The sequence below is a fragment of the Urtica dioica genome, chromosome 4 (genome assembly GCF_054948205.1).
Source record: "Urtica dioica subsp. dioica isolate 48M chromosome 4, U.dioica_male_clone48M_v1_H2, whole genome shotgun sequence".
NCBI classification, from domain to species: Eukaryota; Viridiplantae; Streptophyta; class Magnoliopsida; order Rosales; family Urticaceae; genus Urtica; species Urtica dioica.
The window spans coordinates 48,536,351-48,561,698 of NC_142759.1; the positions used below are offsets into that span (position 1 = coordinate 48,536,351).

Here is a 25,348-nt window from a genome sequence, read left to right on the forward strand (position 1 = left end):
CTCCTAAACCACCCCGGGCTCACTATAGCGCGATCTAGCATTTCCAAAATTCTTTTTTTGACTTCTCTCCCATTGGACCATGTAAACTTCCCCCCTATGGCCCCTAAATCTATACCCCCACTATGAAGAAGAAAGTCTCGTAATATTTTCCTGGATCCCCACGTGACTACTTCCCCCCCAACTTTTTCCTCTGCGGTACCTGTAAGGTTTAAGTCTCCTAAGAGAGCCCAATCTCGTCTAAACGTACCCATTATCCCTCCCAACTCTTCCCGAAACCCCGCTCTGTCATTAGCCCTCGGTGGCCCATAGACTCCCCAAAGATCCCAATCTAACTCCCTACCTCTAACTATACCCCAAATAAAATTAGACACACCCCCCTCCCCCCCCCCCCCCCCCCCCAATAAACAAATACCCCCTGAGGACCCATTAGCTCCACATTTTAATACCTTTCCTCCACCATAAACAAATACCCCCTGAGGACTCATTACACCCACCCACCCCCCCCCCCCCCCCCCCCCCCCCCCCCCCCCCAAATAACCTAGTTTTTCCCTAACCTTTTGCATTCTACCTTCCCCCATTTTAGTTTCCAACAGTAACACTATATCCGGATTGTGATTGCGAATAAGGTTCTGGAGTACCTCATTCGTTTGGTCTCCGTTGAGACCAAAACAGTTCCATGAGAGGACTAACATTTAGGAGGTAGAGGGTTGTTAAGGCCTGCCTCCTCGGCCATGTTAAGAGATAAGGAAGATGAGTTTTCACCAATGTCTCTGGCGCCGCTCCTCCCCGGGCGACCCAGCTCCTTCTTCTCAGACTTACTTCTCCTTCCAGCCACGCCATTCTTCCTCTTCACTTGAACTTTCCTTCTTTTGTCTGTCTCTGCTGTTTCTATTGTGACTCCAGGGTGAAACGTTGATTTTAGCTGGGCAGCAAGTGCTACAACCTCATTTAGACATGTTGCTTCTGCTGTTGGTTTTTCGACATCCTCTTCAGTCCCCTTAGCCACTTTCCACTTCATAGGGTGTTCGGCCATCTCGTCCTGAACACTTTTCCGTTTAGTTCGCGGCCCAATCTCCCCACCCTTCCCATTTTGATGCTTCTCCCATTCTCCACTCTTTATTGGGACTTCTGTTACACATCAGCTAATGGGTCCTGGTCTGCTAGCCCAACTCCACAACTAATACTTCCCTGCTGTTTTATTAGGCCCAAGCCCACTTCTCCCATCATCTCCTCTTTAAACCCTAATTTTTGCCCCTACTCTGCTGCAACGTACGACTCTGTCACCATTACGCTCCTCGGCGACTTTACTTGTCCCAGGTCCGAAGTTGTCGCGCTATTATCTTTCCGCAGAAAAGTCTGACATCCTTCTGCACCTGCCACGTGGCTGATCCTTGGGACCACCCTCATCTCTTTTGTCTCTCCCTGTGTCGCTGCCCTTCCCTGTTCACCGCTCTGATTCGCCGCCAACGATTTCATTCTTGGCATCGTTCTTGCTATCGCCGTGTCTTCCCCTCGCTCATCACTTTTGGTTAGCCTTTTGCTTGACCGATCAACATCTCTAATAATCGTTTGAAACCCCGATGGGCCATGCCGAGTCCGCTCGACGGGAATAGTTCCTTTCTTTGGCCAGAGGTCTTCTGGTAACATCCAGTCTGGCAGGACACCCTCCATTTTCTGGGTTGGCCACCCATTCCACTGCCTCCGGAGCCTTCCCTCTTCCAATCAGGACATCCAGGCCCCTAAAGCAGTTCTTAATAGCCGATTATGCTCTAATCCATCCACCATACATATTTACTTCCGGGGAGTGCTTTACCATAACTTTTTTTCCACGTGTCTTACATTCATCTGTTTCATGCCCCAGGACACCACACTTATGGCAAAGTCTTCCAAGGTTCTCATATTTCCCCTGAATCCAGAGTGGAGCAAGCTCTTCCCTGTCTAGAAAAAAACCTGCGCGTAACCCTTTGCTGATATCCACTTCAACTTTCAGTCGGAGCACGTTGTCATATCCCGCTGAGTATCCAAGGAATCTTTCGAACATGCTAGCCACCTCTTTTGCACTCGCTAGGTTCACGTACCCAGGTGGCAGTGCACATAGGCGGACCCAGAACGACGATTTGTCGAATTGTATTTCATCGATTGTCAACTGAGCTGGCCAATCTTGTAAGATTAGTTGCGCTCCCTTCAATGTCCATGGTCTCCCTTCGAGCACCCTCGCTTTATCTTCCATCTCTCCAAAGAAATATAGTAGGATGCCTGGTTTACTTTCACAAACCAAGGCTTCTTGCATCTCCAAATGCCGCCAAACACTTCGTGTACTCTCCGAGCCCCCATCGGTCTGGTTGTCAGAATCTTCCCCGCCACTAGCAATGGCTCCTCTCTTTCACCGTCAGCATCAACTCTCTCAGTAAGAACGAGGTTCTTCGCCATAAAGGACACCGTCAACCCTATGTCATCCTCCTCATCACCCTTGTTCACGTTCCATGTCTCCTACCCTCTCTCTGTTCCCCCTTAGATATTCACACAACCTCACAGTGTTTCTCCCCAAATTCACAACCTCTCAACCTCACCGTGTTTCCCCGATGGCAACCCCAAACCCTCACTCCTAACTATTCGCAACTAAACTCCTAGAGAGAATAACCACTCATTAAAGACAAAAGTCTCACTCCGATGTTTTGACTAATATTTATGTAGAAGTCTTATATCGTTTACTTTATATTGTTACGTGTATATATATATATATATATACACATATATATATACACACACCGTAAGATATTAAGAGAATGAAATCACCTCAGCAAATAAATTAATGTGTATATGTATAAAGAAGGGTTACGATTTTAGTTGTTAGTTAGAAAATCATAAACGTGGAATTAATATTCTACTTCCATAAATATATATAAGAAAATGAGATATATTAGGTATTTTTCTATATATATATGTCTGTAAATAAAGATATAATATATATATATATATATATATATATATATATCTATATATTAGCTGTTAAGTTAAGTTTAACGTTTTATGTATGCGTGTATGTGTTTATATAAATAAAATCATAATAATAATAATAATAATAATTATAATAATAATAATAATTAATATATTATAAGTAGGAGTAGAATTAGGTTTGGGCTTTTAGGGTTTAATCAAGTCCTATATATAAACATTCAATCTTTTTATTTTCATACTTCCTCTCTGCTCTCCCTCCTCCGTTCCTCTTATTATTTGAAAATTCGTAGCTCTAGTTAGGCAACGCAATCCTAAAAAAAACAAATAGCTATGTATTTTTTCTATCTGGTTCGGATTCAATAAAAAATCGTTTCTTAAAACGCTTACCGTGGTTTCAAAAATCGTTATTTTGCATCGATTCTATTTGAAAAAGCTAGGTTTAAATGTCTCCTATCTAAATCCTTAATCAGATAATTTTTTTATGAAATACATAATATTTTCTGATTATTCTAAAAATAGTACGCAGATCGGTAAAACAGTTTCTCGTCAATTTTTAAAATCATTTTAAAACGCTTAGTATGGATTGTTCGTTCATCTTTTCAACTCGATTCTTTTTGTAAAGTTTTTTCTTTATTATGTCTCATGTTCAAATCAATTATTTTTACGATTTTAGAATGAATATTTATTTTAAAACAGTCGTTTCAAAATTTGGGTGTAGATCTGATTGTTTAGTAAACCCTAAATTTTTATGATTTGTTAATTTCCTTTGTTTCTCAAATTTTCAAACGGATTCTGACTTTGTCGATTCAGAACTTTGTGTTCAAAATAAATATTCCAATTTACTGGAATTTTTGTATATTTTTCCGCAGTAATTTATTTTCTGTCTTTTACCCGAGGGTTAGGGGTATTATTGTAAGTTTTACGCTAGGCCCATTTCTGAATTTTTCCAGCGACCCTCTTCAGTTTTGAGAATAATAACCAGTGGGTATTGAATCAAATTCTTTCTTTGTCCGGTTAGGTCCCGAGTCGTCTAGTATTCCCGACCCATCCACGATCAACGATTGTATTCTCCAAAGCAAATGTGATAATAATCTCACTGCAACACAGATTAGTTCAAAAATAAATTTGATGAACATATTTATGACAGGCTTGTATGTAGTTTTATATACTTAAGTATATGTTTTACTATCTGATGGCATATTTTTTCTTTTGAGGTTTGTTATTTGAGTGAGCTATGATTTGCAAGTTATGAGTTGATGTTAATTATTAGATGTAAATTTAAAGTAGTGATTTATGTCTGGTAAGCTGTGTGATGTTAAGTTAAAGTAAATTTGAGAATGTACATGTTTTATTATTTAGTCATGTTTTTGTATGAGCATATGTATGAATGTTTTTATGTACATGTCATGTATGTATGTAACGTAATTCTCAAAGTGAAAAAGATAAAGATAAGCAAGGGTGTCGTACCGCCTCGAGAGGTTTTAAGGAGAAGTTTCTCGAACCGAGGCTCAAATGGGGAAATTTCTCGGGCCGAGGCCCTAATATGTTTATTAGATAGAGCGAAGTGTGGGACCTTGCAACCACATATCTTCGTCTCTAAAGTGCACACTGAAATAGGTACGAGAACTAAAATTGGATAGAATCAAGAAAAGAAAGATCAAGTCACCGATTAATTTTAAAATACTAAAAATCGGTTCATGCATTGGATTACTCTTTTTATTTTGTGAGCTTAATATTATTCTCGTTGAGCGTTAGCTCATTTCTTCGAATATATATATATATATATATATATATATATATATATATGTCTATGTTGTAGGTAAACAACTTGCAAGGAACTAAGCAGGGCGGACTAGTGGCGTCGATAGCGAGAGGGTTGGGTTATGGTTTTCATTCAAAATAAGTCTTCCGCTACATGTCTTTAAGAAATAAATTTAAAAGTTTTATTTTCAATTATTTCAAAGTTACAAAGTTTCAAATAGTTTTATAATTTGGTTGAGATTTAAATTATGTATTAGGTTTTAGTATTTTTGCTCCAATGTTTAGTTTCAAATTCGTATTTTCAATTTTGGTTAAGTACTTCTCATGAAATGTTTGATATGCCATTTTCATATTTTACTTAAATGTTTTTATTTCTTTTTAATATCTTTAAAATTTTGGTTCGCCTTTATTCGATGTGTTTTAAAAAAAAATTCATTCAAATTTTCTAAAGAATTTTAAAGAAAGTTTAAAAGTAAGATAAGTAAGACGGTCTGAAAACCCTGGTCATCACAGTTAGTTCATTATCTCCATTAGTTTTATGATATAGATGCTTTCTAAGTCGTTTTTCATATAAAAAAAAAAGTTAGTATTAATTTTTCTGTTACGAAATCAGTTTTAAACAGTGCCAAAATCGCACCTTTTAAAAATTGCTACGAATATATTGGTTAATCCAATTTGTTTACAGATTATACTTTCACATGTTATTTACTCATGGTTTAAAATTTAAAATTTTACGAGATGAGTATTATGTATGAATTTATTACGATCCGTGCGCATACTTATTTTTGCTCTTACCTTTTTAAATTAAAGCGTCTTGATTATATAGCTACAAATTTGTTATTAACCTAAGATCTTTACAAGAGCTAGTTCTATATGTTTTTGGTATCTAGTCCAAAGTTTAGAATTTTTGGATGAACACATAATATTTTTGAAATATATTTCGAACATTGCGCAAACTCGTTTCAAAACAGTTTTTGGCTCTTTAAAAGGTTCTATATGATATATTATTCCTTTTGATTTTTATTAAATAATTTGAGAAAAATGTCAAATACGATGAGTATGTGATTTGAATTAGTAGGTTATGTGCTACACAATTGTTATTTTGTGATTTCTTGGATATGTGGAATGATTGATATGGTATGGTATGATAGGTTATAAATGATATGTTATGATGTGAAGAGTTGATGATATAATATGTTATGTTATGTTATGTTACGTGATGATATGTTATAGATTAGAATATTTATAACATGTTCTTATTTCTAGTCATGTTATCATGTATTTGATGAGTGCGTTTTATACGTATAAATCGCTCGTTCCCGGAGTTGAATCGAAGCGAATCCTTAAGTGTTTTTGATATATTTTGTGTTTTTGTTTGTTATTATAAGTTTTCATGATCTAAAAGTGTTTTGAGGGCAATGGAGCAACTTTGGGATGATTTAAAGATTTTTTCGGACGAGTTAGAGCTAATCAAGAAACGTGGCATCTTCTTCTGCATGATTTGAGATTCTGAAGTGACGATTCTGGATAAATTATTTCCATCATTGGCTAGAGCTATCTCTTAGCTTTCCAACGCATATTTATTTGCGAAAATCGGACATCGGAGCAAGAAGATACGGCCGATAAAAAAACAATGCGCGCGTCCGGAAGCATCCTCGCGCCGCGAGGAAAAAAGTGCGCGCCGCGAGGATCTCCAGACACCAGTGCGCGCCGCGAGCATTTGACGCGCGCGTCGCGCGTTCCTTCGGGTTTTGACGGACTTTCTTTCCGTTTTTGATGTTTTTGGGCTATTTGAACCATTCCAAAGGCCCAATATGCTCCGAAAATCACCCATTGACCTATATATTCGACTTTAAGCTCTCAAAAACACATCTTCCCTTTTGTTTAAGTTTCTCTTTTATTGTTTGGTGGTTCTTGAGAGCTTTTGAAAGAGGAAAAATGCGTTCTTCAACGGAATTGACTACCCGACGAGTTCTCCTTCTCCGAATTCATTCGTTCTTCTTTCTTCTCTTCTTTTATTTATTTTATTGCTCTAAATTATTGTTGAACATCAATTTTATTTAATATGAATTCTATTTTGGTTTAAATCTTTATTTTATTGCTTTTAATTATTCTATTATGTTTAGCGTTGATTATGAACACCATTAGAGGCGAAGTTTCTTATGGGTTGCGATGTAGCCGGGATTGATAACGGTTGGGGGGATCGTTAGGGTTAGATAATTATTGTTTGCTTCACTATTATGGATTGCTTGATATGAATTTTTCATTATGCTTTCTAATGCTTGATCACTATTAGAGTTGTTATCTAGGATTGTTTAGCGACTCGAGAGAGAGTAAATAATCGTGCTTTTGTTCATGTCTTCATAGTTTATCCTAGGTTAGAAAATCTAGGCAATTTATGTAATCGTTTGAACTCTTGTTTCATTGCGTGTGATTGTTTTAATAGGATTAGAAGCCGAGAGGATAATAATCCGTCAATTACATAGGTTTGCTAGATCACTCGAGAGAGGCTAGTGAATAATTTTGATAGAGTGAGATTAACATCCATAGGAGTAGATTTTATTGTTCAAACCCGAAACCCCGACATAGTTAGCTCCGGTGAAGTCGTGACCACTACTTTCTCTTCTTGCAAAACTCGTATTTAATTCTCTACCTTAGGTTTTATCATTACTCTTGTTACAAACATCTTCTTAATTTTACTTTGAGTTAATTAGCATCAAGTTCTAGGAAATCGCTGTTTCACTAGTCTCTGTGGGTACGATACTCGAATTTACGTTCTATATTACTTGAGCGACACACGTACGCTTACGTGTGCGAGTTATTTTCGCAACAGTATTTTTATGTCACATGTATGCATGTAACGAAAATAACAAAGTGAAAGGATAAAGATAAGCAAGGGAGTCGTACCGCCTCGAGAGGTACTAATGAGAAGTTTCTCGGGTCGAAGCTCAAATGGGAAAATTTCTCAGGCGAGGCCCTAGTGAGAATTGTTTTCAAAAGTTATAAGTTTAAAAGATGGAACGAAACTATGGGAAGTCGCACCCTCGTAGCTCGTTTTTAAACTGTACACTGAAATATGTAAGACTACCCTAGGGGTACCCCGATCTAAAAGAAATTAGAAGAGAAAGCTTAATATAGTTTGAAAATATTAATAACTCGATCATGCATTGCATTACACTTTTATTTTGTGAGCTTTATATTGTTATCGTTAAGCGTAAGCTCATTTCTCTTAAAACTTTTACGTTTGTGTTGTAGGTAATCACCATACAAAGAATTGAGCAGGGTGGACTGGCGGCATCGATAGTGAGAGGGTTGGGTTGTGGTTCCCATTCATTAAATAAGTCTTCCGCTACACCACTTGGAAATTCCTCACTATGCGTTGCGCAGTCTATATCGCGCGCCGCTCGAAAGATGCACCAAGTCACCGAGCGTCTTGAGCGGAACGCGCACTCTCCACACACAAGGAAGCGCGCCGCGTAACACACCTTGCGTGCCACGCAGAAGGGTAGGCGCGCCACAATGGGGCCCTTGCGCGCCACACGGATATGTTTCCAGCAATTTCCAAGTTGGAATTTTAATGATGATTTCAGACATTTGATCGAATCCAATGGCTCCAAGTGCTCTGAAAATACCCTAAAACACTATATATATTAGACTCTCAAAATTAATTAGTATATGTTTTATTTTAGAGTTTTTTCGATTTGGCTTGTTGTGAGAGAAAATGCGACCAGAGAAGAAGACCACCGCTCGTTGACGATTGACAACCGTGATTCAGGGTTTTATCTTCTATCTCTTTCCCTTGGAACTCCCGTTTATGTTTTATTGTTTTGAGATGGTTTTTATGATTTGTTTTTATTTATTTTGTGTTTCTGTTTTCGTTGACGCCATGAACTGAACCCCTTAAGGGTGATGGCTTAGCATTTTTTTTTTGTTATGGTTGTGGATTCATGTTTAATTGAATGAAGTACTTTTATGTTCATCCTCTTTATCGTTTTATTTAATTTCATGCTTAATGCTCGAGTGAGATTCGTGACCTCATTCATGATTTTTATGATTGACCTGATGCTTCAGAAAAATTAGGTTGATCATGCGTAAGATAAATGTAATATATTCCTAAGTGAGAGATAGTTAGGCTGCTTTGAAATCGTGTGAACACTCTTGTTTGTAATGTTTGTCATATTTTTTAGGGTTTGAGATCGAGAGATAAAAAAAAACCCCAGTATTGACATAGGTTGTTTGATGCTCGAGAGAGATTTAGCAATAAATTTACCTGATTGTGATTAGTGAAGAGAGAGAACCAAAAAATCGTGCGTAGTTCTAGGAATCCCGACCATATGAGAGTTTAGTGAAGTGCTCTTGTCTTCCTCATATCCGTTCACACATCGCTTCTTTTGTGTTTCATTTAATTTCTGCAATCTAGTTGATATCATGTCCTTGTTATTCTTGAGATCTAGTTAGTTTAGTTTCGGTTAAGCATAATCCTCATGGAATCGACTTGTACTTACAATTATATTACTTGAGCTACTACGTGTACTTGCGTATGGAAAAATCGCAACAATAACTTGATTTCCAAATGTGCTGACACATAGTGTTTGAAAACTCAATTTTCCCAAAGGAAACCCAATGGCACATTTATTATTATTATTATTATTATTATTATTATTATTATTATGGTATAACAAGATAGAAAAACTGCATTTCCAAGCTAAACAGATGTTGTAGTGGCCGAATTACGTTCGTAATTTTTCTTAGCGTTAAGTGTCCTACTTTATAGCTCATTAAGTTTTTGAGGAAATAATGGAAAAAGTACATGAAGTTTTACGCTAGATACACTTGGCTACCCATTTTTTTTTCCAGGTAAAATACTTATTGTTCACTTTTAGTTCCACTGTTAAATTTAACGGAATGTCACGTGTCACGATCTAAGAGGGTGTTTTTTTAATACCATTTATATTTGTTTTAAAAAAAAAAAAAAAAAAAAAAAAACTTAGTCTTGATATTAAAATTTAAAATTTAATTATTCATATTTACTAATAACTTATAAGAAAATACTCGTATGAATATTTTAGAAAACTGATTATAAGTTTTTTTTACCAAAATTTAATTTTTATCCCGATTATTTATTTATTTGTATATGAGGACTTTTTTTTTATTTATTTACAAAATACAGTTATATTCTAATAAAAAAAATACCATTTATGTTTTTTTAAACAAAGAAAACTGGATTTTGATTTTAAAATTAAAAATTTACTATTCTTATCTATTTATATATAACTTATATGAAAATACACTCTGAATGTTCTAGAAAACTAATTATAAATATTCCAAATTTATTTTCTAGCTCGATTATTTATTTATTTTTATACTTGGGAATGATTTTTATTTTTATTTTATTTTAAAATCAAAATCAAGTTTTCTTTGTTTTAAAAACAAATATAAATGGTATTTTTTTAATTACAATATAAATAGTATTTTGTAAAAAAAAAAAAAAACAGTAGTGCATTTTACCCACCGAAAAAAATGGGTTGCCAAGTGTATCCAATGTAACAACCTATTAGTAACGGTGGAACTAAAAGTAAACAATAGGTAATTTACTAGTCCAAAAATTGGGTAGCCAAGTGTATCAAACGTAAAACTTTGAATATATTTGCTGCCATTTCCTCTAAGTTTTAAATGCTTTTCTTTATTTATAATCTATTAAACATTGACAAATGTTAATATATATTTGTTACTAAGAGCATCTCCACTGGAGCGCCAAATCCCTGCTATTATAGCGTGAGATGCTCCAGTGGATCTTTATATCGTACGCTATTATAGCGTGTGATGAAAATTCTGAACAGTGCAGCGTTATTTGTAGCGCTGCACTGTTCACTGCCTTATAAGTTTTAAAATTTGCCCAAATACCCAGATTTTATATAATTATTTAATATTGACCCCTAAAATTATTTAATTTATATAAAATTTCTTATTTTGCATAATTTAAAAGACAATAATATTTTAAAATACAACAATGATATTTGCACATTGCAAGAAAATTATAAAATTAAAACGATCATAATAAACTAATACCAAACACAATTACATTAGCAATTTGGAAGAAAATCGAAAAGAAAACTCAAAAGACATTAAAAAAACACAATACAACAAAATAAAATTACAATAAATAAACTAATATTCTGGAAGATTGGTGTCGGATCCCCCGAGACCGATAAAATATTGAGAATATGAATCTGAAGTCGGAGGTGGTGCATGGGATTGCTCCAATAGGAGTTGCGAGAGAAACACCACCAACGAATGTTGAAATGGTGGTGGATGATGGCACACGATTTGAGTAATTCGTTACTCGTTATAGACAAATAAGAGATAAAAATGCACACATCACACTTCGGAATGCATTGATTGAGCACTTGTGGGAAGAGTATTCTAATTCCTAATCATAATTGTTTGTGTTAAAGTTACTTTTATTTGTTGTGTTGTAGTTTGTTTTACTTTATTTTAATTGAGTTGTGTTGTAATTTATTTTATATTAATTGTGTTGTATTTTATTTTTTGTGTTGTAATTTTTACTAAATAAAATTTTATTTTATTTAATGTGTATTTATGTTTATAATTATAATTAATTTATAGAGTAATATTTTACTCATTATCATAATTCTTCTAAGCTATCTAATTAGTAATAATAATAAAAATATAGGGGTAGAAGTATAAATAAGAGATAAAAGGGGATAAAAATAGAGTGAAAAATAGAGTGGGAAATAGAGTTCGGTTTGAGAGAAATCACTGTTTACTGAAAAATAGAGTGATAAATAGAGTGATCGGTTGGAGATGACCTAAGCTGGGATAACATCAACAAAAAAAACAAAAACAAAAATTAGATATTTCGTAATTAAACAAACAAATGAAAATATAAAATGAAATTTGTAAGTAACTAGGCTACATCAAACCTAAGAATTTCATTGCAGCCAACGTTTACGTATTCTTAAATAAATAGCCACGTTGATGAGTTGACACTCAAATCAACGTTTAGAAATGTCTGTATTATCCTCAACGTAGAAGCTTCTGTTATTTCATTTTTTCAAACGAAATATTTTTACATGTAAGTAAGGCCACGTTTATAATTTTTCCTATATAATAGCATTCAATTACTCTCTCTCTCTCTCTCTCTCTCTCTCTCTCTCTCTCTCTCTCTCTCTCTCTCTCAAGATATGGACTTCGAGAGCGGCGGAGTTCTTCGTTGGCTAGCGGAAACACTGTGCATCGAAGGAGAATGTTGAGCGTCGAGGACGTGTGTGCAACCATATTCAGGCTCCAAACGGTGTCGGACCCGTAGGATGTCGTCCGGGGGTCCGACATCTTGTCCGGTCTGTTTTTTAGTTTGTCGTCGCTACTGTCTTTTGATAATCGAGTTCGTCATCACCGTCTTTTGTTCACCATGGAAGTCTCAAAATCCCGTCACAGATCTCTAATATAAAATTAAAAAAAAAAACTTAGGATTTGTTTCATGGTTTTTTTCCCCTAAATATATGTTCCTTTTGTGTTTTTTTTTTTTTTTTCGAAATGAACGTTGAATTTGGTTTAGCTTAGTAGCATTTGTTATTTGGAAATAACTTGAAATATTTGAAAATATAGTTATTAACAATTATTAACAGATATTAACAAAATCTGTCATTCTATGTCAATATGAATGATTATTAACTATGATAAACACTACACAACTAATATGAGAATTCAATTAGTTGTCAAACTGTAAGTGTTATCTTCTAGTAATTACTACAACATGCTACAGCTCATATTGATTATAGTGTAGAGTATTTAATAGAGATATAAGTATTTATTTATCTACACATATTAACAGAATATCGTAATTAACTATTATTAACAGAAATTTACAAAATCTGTACATTGCGTTTAATAGGAAAAATATATTTTTGGTTTTATGATTTTAAAACGCGAAAGTTGATTTTAGCAGGTAGTTCTAAAAAATAGGAACCCATTAATACTTGTTATTAATTGCAAATTAAAAAAAAAAAAATTGATTTTATTAAGTCTATTATCTAGCAGGATTCATTAAAGGGTAATTTAGCCAATTAATTGTATCATTTTAGATCGTGCGGCTATTTATCCAAACGTTTTCAAACAGTTGCTTCATTAAAATAATATTGTTTAAATTGGGATAGCAAACTAGAGCGTCCCTATAAAATTGACCACAAAATGCATGAGTTCCACCGATCGACATAACAATTACAATTTCGATAAAAAAAAAAAAAAAAAAAAAAAAAAGACATAACAATTACAATAATTTTCGGTCAAAAATTGAAAAAAAAATAAAAACATAGAAATCCAACAAAACTAAAATAAACACACTTAAAATACAAAAATCGATCAACTTATGAGACATGCAAAATAATAATAATAATAATAATAATTGACAAACAGTAATTAAAATACGAAAATAGTTTTTGTACGATATCATCATCAATAATTTCATTTATGTTCTAATTAACAAAAAAACTATTCAAAAAACAACAAACAAAATTTTTTATGACCAAAAAACAGGAAAACTATTACCTATTACCTCAGGGCCGGCTAGACCAAATGTGAGGCCTAAAGCGAATTTCTAAAAGTAGGCCTTTTAGAAGAAAGGAAATTTTTTTGGGCCAAAATTTACTCATATTTGTGGGCCTACTTTTACTCAAGCTATAGGTTATTTTTTTACTTAAGCTATAGAGCCAAAAACCTGAGCTTTGTGTGTAGGCCCGCTGTCACTTTTCCTCTTCATGGGGGTCTTTTTGAATTTGGCAGTATTAGGGCTCAGAGATAAATCCCTCCCCCGCCCAGCCTTTTTTTTTTTTTTAATTTCTTCTGACATCCCTGCTCCAAGAGAAGGTGGAACCACTCCCATCAATGTTTTGGGTCTGACCTGCTATAGTTCTTTATCCATTAAACCCGCGGACAACATCTTCCTGCCCTCTTTTTCTGACTCCTCACTCTGATCCTCATCCCCATCAACGGTCATTTCCTTTCTCGGTTTGTTTTGCTTTCTGCTATCCTGACCCACGTCCAGTAGAAAGAAAGCTTTTAGAATTTGTGGGCCTTCTTCATATTTTTGGGCCTTCTTTTAGAAATTCGCTTTTTGTAGTATTGGTCAAAATTTGTAAAAGCATTGATCAAAATTTGTGGGCCTTCTTCATATTTTTGGGCCTAAAGCAAAAGCTTTACTCCCCTTAAGGGTGAGCCGGGTCAGTTACCTAGTAAGACACACATGTAAAGATGGTTCGTTGTTGTTAGTAGTTACATTGTATAAGACGGAAACCCTTTCTCGATGAAGAGGATTTGTAAGGCGATTTTTTTTTTGAGACATAAAAAAAGAAAGAGAAAATAAATGAGTCTTTAAGGCTAGGCCAAAATTTGAATTCATTTCAGCTTCCTATTATGCACTGAATCTGTTTTTTTTTTTTTTTTTTTTAATTTACTGTGGGAACATGGTTTCTAGATTTTTATTTTTATTTTTATTTTTATTTAACGTGTATGTTGAGACAGATTTCGTTAGAATTGAATACTTCCATAATTTACCCTTTAAAATTGGATAGTCAATACGTATAAAATCATTAACAAAAATAAGCATCAATACAGAGAAAAATTTGCCGCTAAAAAAATAAATAAAAGATTGCATAGTAAATCGAATCAATAAAAAATAGCTAATAAATGAGAATGGTTAGTTATTAAAACATAAAGAAATCTTTGGCTATTTCTTAATTACAACATTACCAAGTGACCTTTGACATATCTCTATAAAAATGCATATTTGTAATGATGGGATAAAGAACTCCTAATTTATATTTAAAATTACTTTTTTTTCCCCTTTTTGTTGTAAATTGTAAGTTTGTAACGAGTTGATGATTTGAAAATAAATATTATTAAATACGTCTTTACCGAACGGTCAAATTCTTTTTAAGTTTTAAAATAAAAATGAATATTACTCTTGTAAGAAATTCAATCATTTATTGTATTTATTTGTCACGTAATGTATCTTATCTATAATAAAAGTTAAAACGAAATGACATAAACAAGATGTTATTTTAACGAGTTCCCATCCGCAACTGGGAATTTGCCTTTCCGTTCATGTCCAAATTAACCGATTCCTCTCTCTCTCTCTCTCTCTCTCTCTCTCTCTCTCTCTCTCTGGGGTTTCGTTGTAAAGAGACGGTTTTTATGTATTTTCTCATCAACCAACTGATTCTCTTCTCTCTCAATCGAAGGTATGGAATTTCGTTGTTATCTAATGTCTCTCTATTATTCTTACAGTTCTCTTCGGATGTGTCGAATTTCATTGATTCAAGGCATTTTTTTCCCTTAAGAGCGAACTATCATTTCATTTCTCATGTATAATCGCTTTCGATCTCCATTTTTTTTTGCCTCTTTTGAATGGTTGAGACTTTGAAACCTTAGCGTTATTCCTCGCTTAGGGTCATTTTAACGCTTCGTGTTAAACGTTGTAAAAATCCTCAAATCTGGGCGAAGGAATATTATTTGTTTATTTATAAACATGTTTACTGGCGATGATATTCCTTGAGTGCAGAATTAGAGATTCGAGGTTATAGCTTATATATGATATAAAGAATTACCTGTGTACCTTTGAAAACTTCTGGTAGCTTTGGTATTTTGTGTTTAAAATACTCTTTAAAATGTAAATAATCGTATAAAAAAGATTAAATTTTCATCCACTAATCTATCGAGCTCAAGTTTCCAAATATTTCATATTTTTGTGAAACTAGGTTTTGAAGCTCAGAAACAAGGCCGTGTTTGGTTAATCATTTGCAATGGATACGTGTATGGATTTATTGACTTGGCTTGAGCCCGACATGTTTACGAAGATCCTCGAATGTTTGGATGACCCGGCTGATCTCGTTCGTGTCGGTGCTGTCTCGCAATCCTGGCGCCTTTTTGGTGAGTCATAATAGACGGTACAAGCATTTTCTTCTTTTGCATCCTTGTTTATGAACTTTTTTTTGTAATGTTCTGTGAGCTTGTATCATCTTGTCGTCGACCAGCCTACGAATGTATCTCTATGAAGGGAATGTAGTTTGATCGGATTTTAATCTTTAGGTACGAAGAACAAATGCATATTGTTAGGAATTCAGCCCGAAATTTGACCTATTTGAAAACGAATAAAAATTATAATTAGTTCACTCTCAATGCGAGAGATGCGTCTACTTTGCCGCTGCAAATTTTACTACAACCTTAAAATGGGGAATGATGTTTGCAACTCAACACATATTGGTTTTTGTACTAACAGCCATACATGGATTCGAAACCTTGTGCTGATATATTGACAACTTTCAACAGTTGCTTTGCTCTTGCGTAAAATGTTCGTCTGTGAACATTTTTATACGATTAGAGACCCTAATTCAATCTTACCAGGAAACAATTGCTAAGACATAGGCTAAAAAAACACAACTTTGTAGTGGTTCACGCTCAATACAAGAACGTTTAATTTTTTGTTGCATATTTCACCATGGTCGAACCGGGAAAAATCGAGTTTGACTATTAACCTTTCATACGCGCTACACCGAAAACAGTGCCTCGAAAGAATAAGAAAACCACGACGAACCTATTACAAGCGTATTGAAATTACTTAGCGTGTAATGTATCGTTATCAACTAATAGGTAGAATAACTAGTTGAACAACTAATTTCTTATGCAAGACAAATAAAGCAAGCAATCGATGAATAATAAACTGTTTATAAAGAATTGGTATCCTAGTTCAGTGACAAATCACCTAATCTTGAGGGCGGTGTAAGCCCGGTGGCGAAAAGCAATTTAGTAATGTATTCAGAGTCAAGGACTCGGGTTCTTTAGACTCCATCTCAAAAGACAAATAAAGCAAGCAATCGATGAATAATAAACTGTTTATAAAGAATTGGTATCCTAGTTCAGTGACAAATCACCTAATCTTGAGGGCGGTGTAAGCCCGGTGGCGAAAAGCAATTTAGTAATGTATTCAGAGTCAAGGACTCGGGTTCTTTAGACTCCATCTCAAACTGCCGTCTCCTCCAATTCTCCGATAAACTGCAATTTAAACTCTCTTTAGATCAGAGATCTCTCTCTCTTTTCCACGCGATCCTCTCTCGAAGATCGTCTTAGCAATACGCAAACATACATTACTAAACAACACTTTAACAAATAAAACACATCGGTTGAAGTAATTCTCTAAACTTGTTGTCGATGAAGATCTCCAATGTATAGAGACGGTAAAGAGATAAGTCGGCCGTGTGCGACTAAAAGGATTGTTAACCTGAAACTAAAACCTACGCGAGTTTTATTTAGGTCAATCATAGAATCTTCAGCAAAACAATTCGATTAGGAAATTGTATCTCTCCAAACATATCGGAACTTAAACCAGTATCTTTGGTTCGATTCGTGCGAGAAGGACTTGTGACTTAAGTGACTCAGATCTCTTGAACAAGTAGTTGAATAGAATCTTGAACAACTTATAAAAGTTTTGCCAAACTAAAACTATGCCACAGAGGACTTAACGCGTGTACTTCCCAAAATTCCCCTCATTAAATAACACTTTACATGTTGATCCACTTCAAGTCTACGCATAAGGCTTCATAGCATAGGCAAAAATTAGTCTTTACAGCTCGACACACTAAACTTGAGATTGAGAATGAATGGAATTGATAGGCTATGAAATTATGTTTCTTGTGCAGTGTTGGACAACGACCTCTCTAAGCAGCTCTGCTTGAGGATGTTTCCTCAATTATCGAGAGTTTCTGGGGTTGTTGAAGTAAACCAAACTGAAACAGAAGATGGCATGGAATGGGAAAACAAGGCAAGGGAACACAGGACCTATGCTTCTCTAGCCCGATGCGCTGCAATGAATAGCCCTGAAAATTGCATTTTGGAGGCGATAAGTGCTTCAAGCACAGACAATGATCCTATTGAAAGCATAGTTAATACTCTGGACGCAAGGGAGGTTGTTGCTCAGAGAAACTCATATTGGTCAAGTACAGGACAACGAAATGTCAAGGTTCCCGAAACGCTTGTGTACAAGTTGGTCTCGAATCTCTGTGTGATTAGCGAGTTCAGAATTCGACCTTACCAAGGTATTTTCGCTTCCCTAGCTAACTCTATCGATTCAATGAATTTATTTACAAATTATTTAATGACATAAAAATACTCTATGCTTCTGTTGCGAATAGCTTATTTCCAACCGGGTTTCCCGATATACTCGGCTTCAGCTGTGCGATTCCGAATGGGTCATCTAAAATCCCCTGAGTCTCAAGACAAGTCATGCGACGATAAATTCGTGTGGACCTACACATCACAAGAATTTCCGATGGAACAGGTGCCTCTTAGACCACATCGATTATTTGTTGAGTATATACTTAGTATGCTTTCCACGCACTGTAAAATAACAGGATCATAAATGCTCTTTTGTACCTTGTAATGATATATATTTTTCAGAATTTTATTTAAATGTAGCAGCTTCTGAATTTAAATCCAGTTTCAAGACTTCATAATGTAATATATATATCAAAATGCTTTGTGTGCAGCTAAATCGTGTACAGAAGTTCAAACTTCCAAAACCTGTTCTGTTTATTGGAGGATATCTTCAGATTGAACTCCTCGGGAGAGTACAAAGACAAGAAATCGATGGCTTGTTCTACATATGGTCTGTTCTATCTCCTTTCCTCGTTACTCTTTGGATATGTCCTTTTTTTTGTCCCAATTTACATCGACATCTTTCATTCAAGCTTTGTCGCTCAGCTAGTGGCTCCATTTCATCCCCACAGTTGTATTTGTCTAGACTTCTCTCATGGTTTTATTTAGTTGTGAAAAAAAAATCTTGTTTAATGATAGGAATGCTTTCATTTGATATTGCTAATTACATTTTTATCGAATTTCTTTACTATGCACAATTTATGGTGTAGCCTTTTTTTTCCTTTATTTCTTTGTGTGTGTTTGTTGGGGCTTTCGTTTTCGTAACTAATCCTGAGTCTGTTTTGACGCCGCAGTGTGTCTCATGTTCAAGTTGTGGGCCGTTCGATGGCACCAAAACTTGATGCCCAAGTTATCGACCCTTCTGGGAAGGTTGTTTTGATCAGCGACCTCAAAGCAGAGAATAAAAGGGAAACTATACCAAAGAACAGGTCATTTTCGTCCACAGCAGGTAACCTGGAGAGGCGCGTGAGAACTTTGGAGCAGATTGTGGAGCTTCTGCGCTGGAATGAATTTTATGGGTGGCGTGAAGCAGATGAAGAGTCCGATGAAGAATTTGTTTTATAATTGTGTCTTCATAATTAAGAAATAAATTTGAGTTTATTTTGTAATTGTGTCTTAATAGTGAAGAAATAAATTTGAGTTTGAGATTAATCCTGTTCCAGCTCTGACTCTGATACGGATGCTTGTACTTAGTAGAGTTGATACAACGGTCATGGTTCCTGGTGCAAGTTATTTATACATCTTTCATTTTTTCCAACAAATATTGAGTATGTTTTGTGTTGATGCGATTTCTCGGATAACATTCACGGGACACGTGTCGAGGTGTTGAGCTTGTGACGTGTCTCGTTTTTAGGTTACGAGCGTCGAATCTCCTATGGCTCCGGGAACATATATAGTAACGAGTTAGAATATCTTGTAGCGTCACGATTGCGAAGATGCCTTCGGGAATTCAAGGAGACCGGTGTGGTTTGCCTTGCGATTCGTCTCTTCGTCTCCGTTCTTAGTGTTGTCACAATTCGGTTTTTTGTTTTACCTGTAAAAAATAGAGGAAACGAGCTAGAGGGGGCGTGGAGAATTTATGTATGTCGCTTCAACCTCATTTTTACCTCTATTAATCGAGCTAGAGGGGGCGCAGAAGATTTATGTCCATCGCTCCGGCCTCATTTTTACCTCTAATTTCTTATAATAAAGATGAATCTTGAATTTGCATTGAGTTTATAATTCTCTCTTCTTTTTTTTTTTTTTTTTTTTTTTGTACTTTTGTTCTCTATTTTTTTTTTCTTCCGTTCCTTTTGCTTGAAAGAATGTAGTATTTATAGGCCACATGAGATTTCATTTCCTTTCTTTCCAATAGGCTTCGAGACACTTATATTTTTTTTTAATTTTTTAAACACTCAGCATGGAAGAAACTTGTGATATTGGTTCTTCTTTCATATATGACGTTCAAAGTTTTGTAGGGTAGGCTTTTTTTTTTGTGATATGTAGTGTATGAATATCAAGATTCTGTGTAGAAATGAAGTATTAATTTTAGGGTAAACTAGCAACGTAGCCATTTTGAAACATGGTTTTTGGAATCTAGCCAATGTTTAGTAAATTTTGTAATCTAGCCATTTACTGAAATTTACAGATATAAAATACCTAATTTACCTTTTTTCTTATACTTACTTGATCAAAACACTAGCCCACGTTTGACCGGTTTGAATTGTATACAGCCAATTAATTTGAAATTTTTTCGCAATTTAATAGGAGATTCGGTGATGTAATTAAAAGAGAAAATTTAATGCAATAAATGCACAAAAAATTTACCATAATTAACAGAAATTAACAAATCAGCGGAGATTAACAAAAATTTACAAACATTTACACTGCATTTGCTTACACGGCTATAATTTCAGCAATTTAATTTCAGCTTTTTGAATTCATAATAGGAGATTCGGTGATATAATTAAAAGGGAAAGGAAATATTTATTTGATTGAATAAAGTCAAACAAGATAATGAATACACGTAATTATGATAAAATCCCGTTCAAAATTAGAAAATAAATTTGGAAAACAAAAATACTGTATTAAATGCGTATTAAAGGAAAGGAAAGAAATCGGCTCTACCTGCACATATGTAAATTTACCATAATTAACAGAAATTAACAAAGCTACGGAGATTAACAAAAATTTACGAACATTTACACTGTATTTGCTTACACGGCTATAATGTTCATTAAAGAAAAAAAACGCTCACTAACCAACTTTGTCAAATATAGTTTTTTTTTTAATTCGAAATATAAACCGAATATAACAAATTCGGCTACAAAACCAAGTTTCAAAACGTGGGCTAGTATTTTTTAAACCAAACCAAGGTTAATATAGTAAATACAATCTTACATAAATATGACACGTCATCAAATTTGGCTAGATTCGAAAATTAAATTAAACGTTGGCTAGATTACAATTGCAACGTTTGATGTGGCTTAGATCGACTAATTTTTCTTAATTTTATTGGGCCCCAAGTCAATATAAGCACATGAGGTGTGTAAGGGATTTGGTGTGAGCTAAATTATGTGTGCTATTTTAAACAATTTTTATCAACTTGGCTGACCATATAACAACACCCCCAAGTCTTATGTACGGATATCCGTTCATGAGACTTTCTACAATGCAACATTGTCTTTGTTGAGTACTTGAGTGAGACTTCTTTTGTTTTATCTATTTTTATATTAGAAGGACTCACTCTGATATTCCACGGCCTTTTCTCCCTCTTTATTCTTTTAAATCCTTCTTCCAACAAGTATAAAATTTAGCTTTTGTGATTATCCGGTACTTATTCACTTCACATCCCTTCTTCTCCCTTCTTTTTTTTTTTTTTTTTTTTTTAATATTATTTTCATCGCTCTTTTGTTTTATTGCTTTACGCTTGATCTTTTGGAAGCAAAAACCAGAGAAAAAATAAAAGAAAATAAATTTACCATCTTCATAAATGACTTCCAGCCATCCAAAGGCCGACGGGTCTGTTGCTCCCGATGACGTCGGTCCACATAATTCTCTTGAAGCTTTACCATCGTCACCTCAAAAGTTCTTCACCCACGAAATCTTTACTTCGTTTGAAGAGAACATTGATAATTTTTCCCTCTCTCTGAGTGGAGACATAAACATTCACGAGTTCCTGTTGGAAGGCTTCCAAATGAGTAGGGAAGAGTCGGCTGTCTCTCCTTTGATCGGGGGCTCAACCTTCGATGTCGTTCCTGGTCATGACTCGCGGGCCCGAGACGAGGTCGTCGTCCCTGGAGCCGCATCACGTGGGTCAGGATTTGTTTATCTGAGTGTTCCTAGTCTGAGCAAGGGGAGCCACCGAGTGGCTGGTACCGGTGGAGAATGGTTCTCCGGTGATTCGCAAGGTGGAGGCATTGGAAAAATTCCGGGCGGGATGGATTGTTCTTCTGCTCCTTGCGACCTTCTGGTTGTTAAAGACTCATCGGATGGTATGCCGTTGAGCGGGACGACGTCTTTGGCGGTTGATGTTCCCGCATGTTTCGGGCTCCAACTTGAGCCGCTTGGAGGCACAGGAGGATTAATGGCTTCCAGAGATATGCCGACATTCGTTCACAATGATACTGGGTCGACGGGTCCTCGAAATGCGGTGGTTACGACGCTCGTTGGTGGGGCGACCGACTGGTCAGGATCTTGGAGCGGGTCGAATGCGGCGTTCATCGAGGCAGGGGGTCTGACAGCTCCAACGCTCTCTGCTCACAATTTTCTCGCCTTTAAAGCTTCAAAGGGCGTCGCAGTGATCTCCGAGTCTTCTTCTACAAAGCGGTCGAAGTTTTCGGTGGTGTCTCCAGATCCTCCCGTTGGGTTTTCCGACACGGTGTCGGTTCCGCTTCTTCCTACGTTCCCTGTGGTAAATCAAGATGGTATTACCACTGTGATTATTTTATTGTTCATTTTTATGCCATAACCCCATAAGTTTTGTTTCGTTATGTGTGACTAAACTTTTTTTGTGTGTCAGTGTGGGCTACGTATGTTATTTGTCTCTTGCAGGTACAATGGTTTTCAGGGCCAGGGGCGATTGCGAGCCGGAAGCTCCGGTCAAGGGAAGCCGTCCCGAACCAGGTTTGTCAAAACTTCGTGTCTTAGGGGGTGTTGTGCCAGAGCTGAAGGAGAGGAATGTGGGTTTGAAGAGGAGGAGGGACGATGTTCTGTTTGCAGTCGAGCCCTGTAGTGGTTCTTCCTTAAAAAGGCGGAAGATGGTTCATCGCCGATCGTCATCTATTTTGACGGCGCCTTCGACTCAGGAGTTGCACCCAATAGCTGCTAGGGCAGTGGAGCAAATCAGGATGATTTCTCCACCGGAGATAGCTAAAGTGGATCGGATGCCTGGAGATTCTCTCATTGACGCACTTCCTCGAGATCTTTGTCGGGTCGGACTTTTCTCATTCATGCACGTAGCTCTCCTATATATATATATATATATATATATATATATATATATATATATATATATATATATTTAGTCATGTATCTCGGTGTTCACTACTCAGCGCAACTTCAGCGACTTGTTGAGGGGGTAGAGGGCGACGGCTGTCCTGTTGTCCCTCCAGCAGATGCACAGCGGCTGGCGGCCTTAGATGACTCCAGTGACGAGGATCATGACCCATTTATTGATCTGATGGATGAGAGGAAAAATAAGATTCACTTGTTGAGATCCAAGGGCTGAGATTTAATCCACTAGTGTGACGGTCCTTAAACGACACATCTACAGGCAAGGTTTGTCCACGTCGTACACTTACCGCAAGTGCGGAATGCTCCTACTAAGTGATCAACATTCACTTGTGTTCCACATATATGACTTTAGATAAGGCTTTCCAGGCACATATCATTCATCGACCAAGTTTTAGTTCACCGCCCGATCTCGGACGTCCAACATGCGATTTAGTTTGATACGGAGACTATGGATGTAGTTGTTAGTGATTCTGAATGTTATCAGACCTCAACCCACTAATCATATGATGCTAATAAAGTAACTTTTTATCTTATTTAGTAATCATCATCTTCTAGTGGGCAAATTCCTAACAGTGACGTGTCTCGTTTTTAGGTTACGAGCGTCGAATCTCCTATGGTTCCGGGAACATCGTAACGAGTTAGAAAATCTTGTAGCGTCACGACTGCGAAGATGCCTTCGGGAATTCGACGAGGGCAGTGTGGTTTGCCCTGGGATTCGTCTCTTTGTCTCCGTTCTTAATGTTATCACAATTCGATTTTTTGTTTTGCCTGCAAAAATAGAGGAAACGAGCTAGAGGGGGCGCGGAGAATTTATGTTCGTCGCTCCAGCCTCATTTTTACCTCTATTAATCGAGCTAGAGGGGGCACGGAAGATTTATGTCCATCGCTCCGGCCACATTTTTACCTCTAATTTCTTATAATAAAGATGAATCTTGAATTTGCATTGAGTTTATAATTCTCTTATTTTTTTCTTTCAAATTTGTACTTTTGTTCTCTAATTTATTTTCTTCCGTTCCTTTTGCTTGAAAGAATGTAGTATTTATAGGCCACATGAGATTTCATTCCCTTTCATTCTATTAAGTGATGTAAAACGACAGTGAAAACAAAAGATTAAACTTGACACTGTCGTTTTCATCCTTATTCATTCTCCCGCTCCTCTTTCTCCCAGCCAAGCTCTTCCCGCTCAGACTTGCTTGGACCACTCCACACGTGTCAGCCTCTCTTGTCCTCGTACAAACAGTAGCTCTCCTATTGGTGACTGAGACTTGACAAGGATTGGTATCACAACGGGAATATCCCAGCCAGGCTGTCTTGACAGCTTGCATTCTTATCCCTTCATCTTACTTTCTCTGTATAAAGCTAGTAGGCCTGCGTGCCTTTATGATTATCCATGAATACAATATTACAAGTTGCTTCTTTTATTCAAAAATACTCTGTCCAGCTTTCCTTTATGGTATCAGAGCAATACCAGGAATGACAGACCTACCCACTCCCCTAGAACAAAGCTCTCAGACCGAAGGTCATACCTCCATCCCACAAACACCTCAAACCTACTTCATAAATCCCTCCAACCAATCTCTCACCATTAGACTCTCAGACACAAACTATTTGGTGTGGAGGCAACAAGTTCTCTCCAATGTCAGGGGCTATGGCCTTGAAGGCTTTCTGTTCGGAAAAATACCAAAACCGACAGAGTTTTTTGAAGCATCAGATCCAGCCACCGGACGTGCCATTCAAGGCCAACCCAATGGCGAATACACCATCTGGGTCAGACAGGACCAACTTCTTGCCTCTTGGCTGTTGGCTTCCATGTCAGAATCAGTGCTTGTCAACATGGTGGGCTTTGAAACGGCCAGTGAAATTTGGGACTCACTAGAAAAGTCGTTTGCCTCCCAATCTCGTGCCAGAATCATGCAATACAAGCTCCAACTCCAAACTCTCAAGAAAGGGAGTCTAACCATGAGGGAATATCTCACCAAGATGAAGGCGTACGCCGACGTTCTTGCCGCTGCAGGTCACAAGCTCAGCGAGGACGACCAGATCCTCCACATCCTCTCCGGGCTTGGACATGAGTACGATCCAGTGGTTGTTCCTATCACCTCGAAGACGGAGCCCTTTCCTCTGAAGGATGTTGCAGCACTCCTTCTGAGCTTTGAAACGAGGCTCGACCCTGCCGGAGATATGGTGGCCCCATCTGCTCAGTTCGCTTCCCAGTCGCCTCACCAGCCTCCAAGAAAGACCTCCTTCCAGCAAGGACCACCAAGCAACCCTCAACCGTCAGGCAGAGGCAATCATCGTGGACGAGGGCGTGGAGGCAGAGGCTGGAACAACAACAGCCGTGTCCAGTGCCAGCTATGTGGAAAAATGGGCCACACCGTTCAACGGTGCTTCTACAGGTTTGACTCAT

The 25,348-nt window shown here is 36.6% G+C and overlaps 2 protein-coding genes and 1 non-coding gene across 3 annotated transcripts; 2 read left to right on the forward strand and 1 right to left on the reverse strand.

Moving 5' to 3' along the window:
• Nucleotides 1-1,762: 1,762 nt before the first annotated feature.
• Nucleotides 1,763-2,230, reverse strand: LOC149401768 (uncharacterized). Its single transcript, XM_089610884.1, has one exon. The coding sequence runs from the start codon at nt 2,228-2,230 to the stop codon at nt 1,763-1,765; it is 468 nt and encodes a 155-aa protein (XP_089467010.1).
• Nucleotides 2,231-14,797: 12,567 nt separating this feature from the next.
• On the forward strand, nt 14,798-19,208 carry LOC149401769 (F-box family protein). Its single transcript, XM_089613670.1, has 6 exons — nt 14,798-14,978; nt 15,495-15,666; nt 17,433-17,828; nt 17,925-18,070; nt 18,279-18,397; nt 18,741-19,208. The coding sequence occupies exons 2-6, from the start codon at nt 15,540-15,542 to the stop codon at nt 19,009-19,011; spliced, it is 1,059 nt and encodes a 352-aa protein (XP_089469796.1). The 5' UTR covers nt 14,798-14,978; nt 15,495-15,539; the 3' UTR covers nt 19,012-19,208.
• Nucleotides 19,209-24,960: 5,752 nt separating this feature from the next.
• On the forward strand, nt 24,961-25,099 carry LOC149401770 (small nucleolar RNA Z247). Its single transcript, XR_016296885.1, has one exon. It is a non-coding gene; the product is annotated as a small nucleolar RNA Z247 (small nucleolar RNA).
• The last annotated feature ends 249 nt before the right edge of the window (nt 25,100-25,348 follow it).

What these genes read in the sequence shown, in the direction of transcription:
- LOC149401768 (XM_089610884.1), bottom strand. Translation starts at nt 2,230, where the DNA reads ATGGAAGATAAAGCGAGGGTGCTCGAAGGGAGACCATGGACATTGAAG.
- LOC149401769 (XM_089613670.1), top strand. Translation starts at nt 15,540, where the DNA reads ATGGATACGTGTATGGATTTATTGACTTGGCTTGAGCCCGACATGTTT. An exon ending in CAGAATTCGACCTTACCAAG is followed by an intron (nt 17,829 to 17,924) that starts GTATTTTCGCTT and finishes TGTTGCGAATAG; the next exon opens with CTTATTTCCAACCGGGTTTC. An exon ending in GATGGCTTGTTCTACATATG is followed by an intron (nt 18,398 to 18,740) that starts GTCTGTTCTATC and finishes TTGACGCCGCAG; the next exon opens with TGTGTCTCATGTTCAAGTTG.